The 1,905-nt window shown below is 49.6% G+C and overlaps 1 protein-coding gene across 1 annotated transcript; it reads right to left on the bottom strand.

Moving 5' to 3' along the window:
- Positions 1-845: 845 nt before the first annotated feature.
- LOC101782107 lies at positions 846-1,702 on the bottom strand. Its single transcript, XM_022829546.1, has 2 exons — positions 1,409-1,702; positions 846-1,325 (listed from the first exon to the last, which is right to left on the bottom strand). The coding sequence occupies exons 1-2, from the start codon at positions 1,700-1,702 to the stop codon at positions 846-848; spliced, it is 774 nt and encodes a 257-aa protein (XP_022685281.1).
- Between the last annotated feature and the right edge of the window lie 203 nt (positions 1,703-1,905).

The following is a 1,905-nucleotide window of genomic DNA, read 5'->3' as shown; positions in this document are numbered from 1 at the left end:
TCATAGAAAGATGCATCCACCTTCACTTGAAAACTATCCGCTTGTGCTCAACTAGAATCTTTGTAAATCTCGAGACCTTGAGAATTAATAGATCGCGGATTCCTATATAGCAACGAGAGACTCAATGCAAGTGGTGAAGTCAAGTCAAGCAAAAGATATACTACATACAGGCAAATGGAACTACAGGGCAGGCAGAGCGCACGATGGCTATAAAATGTGTCGAATGCTTAAACAATTTTTCCCTAGTGCAGGTATCACATTGTGCTGCCACCAGTTGGACTCTTGGTGTGTAGTGACTTGGTGCGTATATACTCTTGGTGTGTAGTGACTTGGTGCGTATATACTCTTGGTGTGTAGTGACTTGGTGCCTATATATACTCTTCGGAACTAGGGTTCTCTCTGGTTGATATATCAGACTTGTGTGATCCATGCAAACTATGGGCGGAAAGCAATTAAATACCGAAATTAAAGAAACAAAAATTTAGGGTAGACGATTGGCTAAACCACCAGTTAGTTCATTTGTTAGCCGTAAGGTGTTTCAGTTTTGATAGCCGAAATCAGCCCTATAGTAATATGGTGCCGTCTGAGGAACCACTTGAATGAGTACGTGAAGAAATACCTGAGGAGATTTGTCAAGGAACCATGTGGGAAATCTCTCCAGTATCCACTCAAACTGACGTACAAGATACTCAAATCCTTGCTAAACTGTCTAGTAGTTTCCTAGTACAAATTTTTCTGTGTCACTGATAATTTCAGCAAGGATAACCTACTTGGGGCTGGAGGCTTTAGCTAAGTTTTCAAGGGACAATTAGATTACGACCTTGGCCCACCGTGATTGAGCGAAGTTAAGCCTCGAATACTGCAACCTCAGGCTCACTCAGTCCAGCAAAAGTGTGTATCTGTCCTTTGCCGTTAACATGACTATGGAAAATGCTTCTGCCTACCAACTGCAATGAGCCACCCGATTCAACCAGGTAGAGCATCCTCTTGAAGATCAAGGGATCATTAAATTTGTTCAAGAAGAGATCATCAAAATGGTTAACCTTGATGACCTGCCCATCCAGACTGATGTCCAAAGCTAAGAGGTCCTCGCCATAATCAAGAGCATAGAGCTTTCCCTGGTAGAATGCCATGTCAGTAATCCACAAAGATAGGTCCCATGCTACTGACCACAAGCACGCCCCTGGCCGGTACACTGCGATCCGATTGCTACTACCAGCACGGAACAGTGCAGCAATGAGGTCAGATGAGCACACGATTAGTTTGATCACTTCAAAGTGATATCCTGACACCGATGGCACATCAGACTTGTAGGTGACGCTAGACTGTGCAGGAAGGGTCATGGTAGCACCAGAAATGGGGTCCACCAAGAGCAAGCGCCAGAATTGACCGTAGACCAGCCAGTTACCAGAAGCTGTGGCGAAGTCACTGTATTCTCTCGAGAACGTGGGGAAGCCATCCTCACAGCCAGCCAGCCAGGGAAGCGGAGCGGCTCACCCGAGGGCATGATGTAGAAGGTCCTGCCGTTCTTGAGAGCGAGCAGCAGCAGAGGAGGGGGCAGACGGACCTGCCGCGCGGCGGAGCGCCACTTGGGGCACACAGCGGCGAAGCGGACGCGGTCGACGTGGGAGGGCAGGCGGCCGAGCACGAGCCCCGCGAGCTCCAGCGGGAGGTCCTCCCACGAGCGCAGTGGCCCCTCCATGGGCCGATCTCGGATCCTGAAACCAACAAATGCGGACGCGTGTCAGTGAGGCAATACATCGAACACCTCGCGCGCGCGACGCGGTGCGGGCTGCGGGAGCAAGCTTGGTGGGAGAAGTTGAGTCGCAAGGCATGTGTAATCGTGTAAGTGGAGAAGGAGGCCGATGATGGAGGGATAGGGTAGTACCATACGCACCTACGGGA

The sequence above is a fragment of the Setaria italica genome, chromosome VIII, assembly GCF_000263155.2.
Source record: "Setaria italica strain Yugu1 chromosome VIII, Setaria_italica_v2.0, whole genome shotgun sequence".
In the NCBI taxonomy this organism is placed as follows: domain Eukaryota; kingdom Viridiplantae; phylum Streptophyta; class Magnoliopsida; order Poales; family Poaceae; genus Setaria; species Setaria italica.
The sequence above is the reverse complement of the archived record's forward strand: the minus strand, read 5'-3'. Positions and strand labels throughout refer to the sequence as shown.

Bases quoted from the DNA above. Each gene is read 5' to 3' on its own strand.
- LOC101782107 (XM_022829546.1), bottom strand. From the start codon at position 1,702: ATGGAGGGGCCACTGCGCTCGTGGGAGGACCTCCCGCTGGAGCTCGCG. The intron at 1,326-1,408 runs GTAACTGGCTGG...CTTCCTGCACAG, and splicing joins TGACTTCGCCACAGCTTCTG to TCTAGCGTCACCTACAAGTC.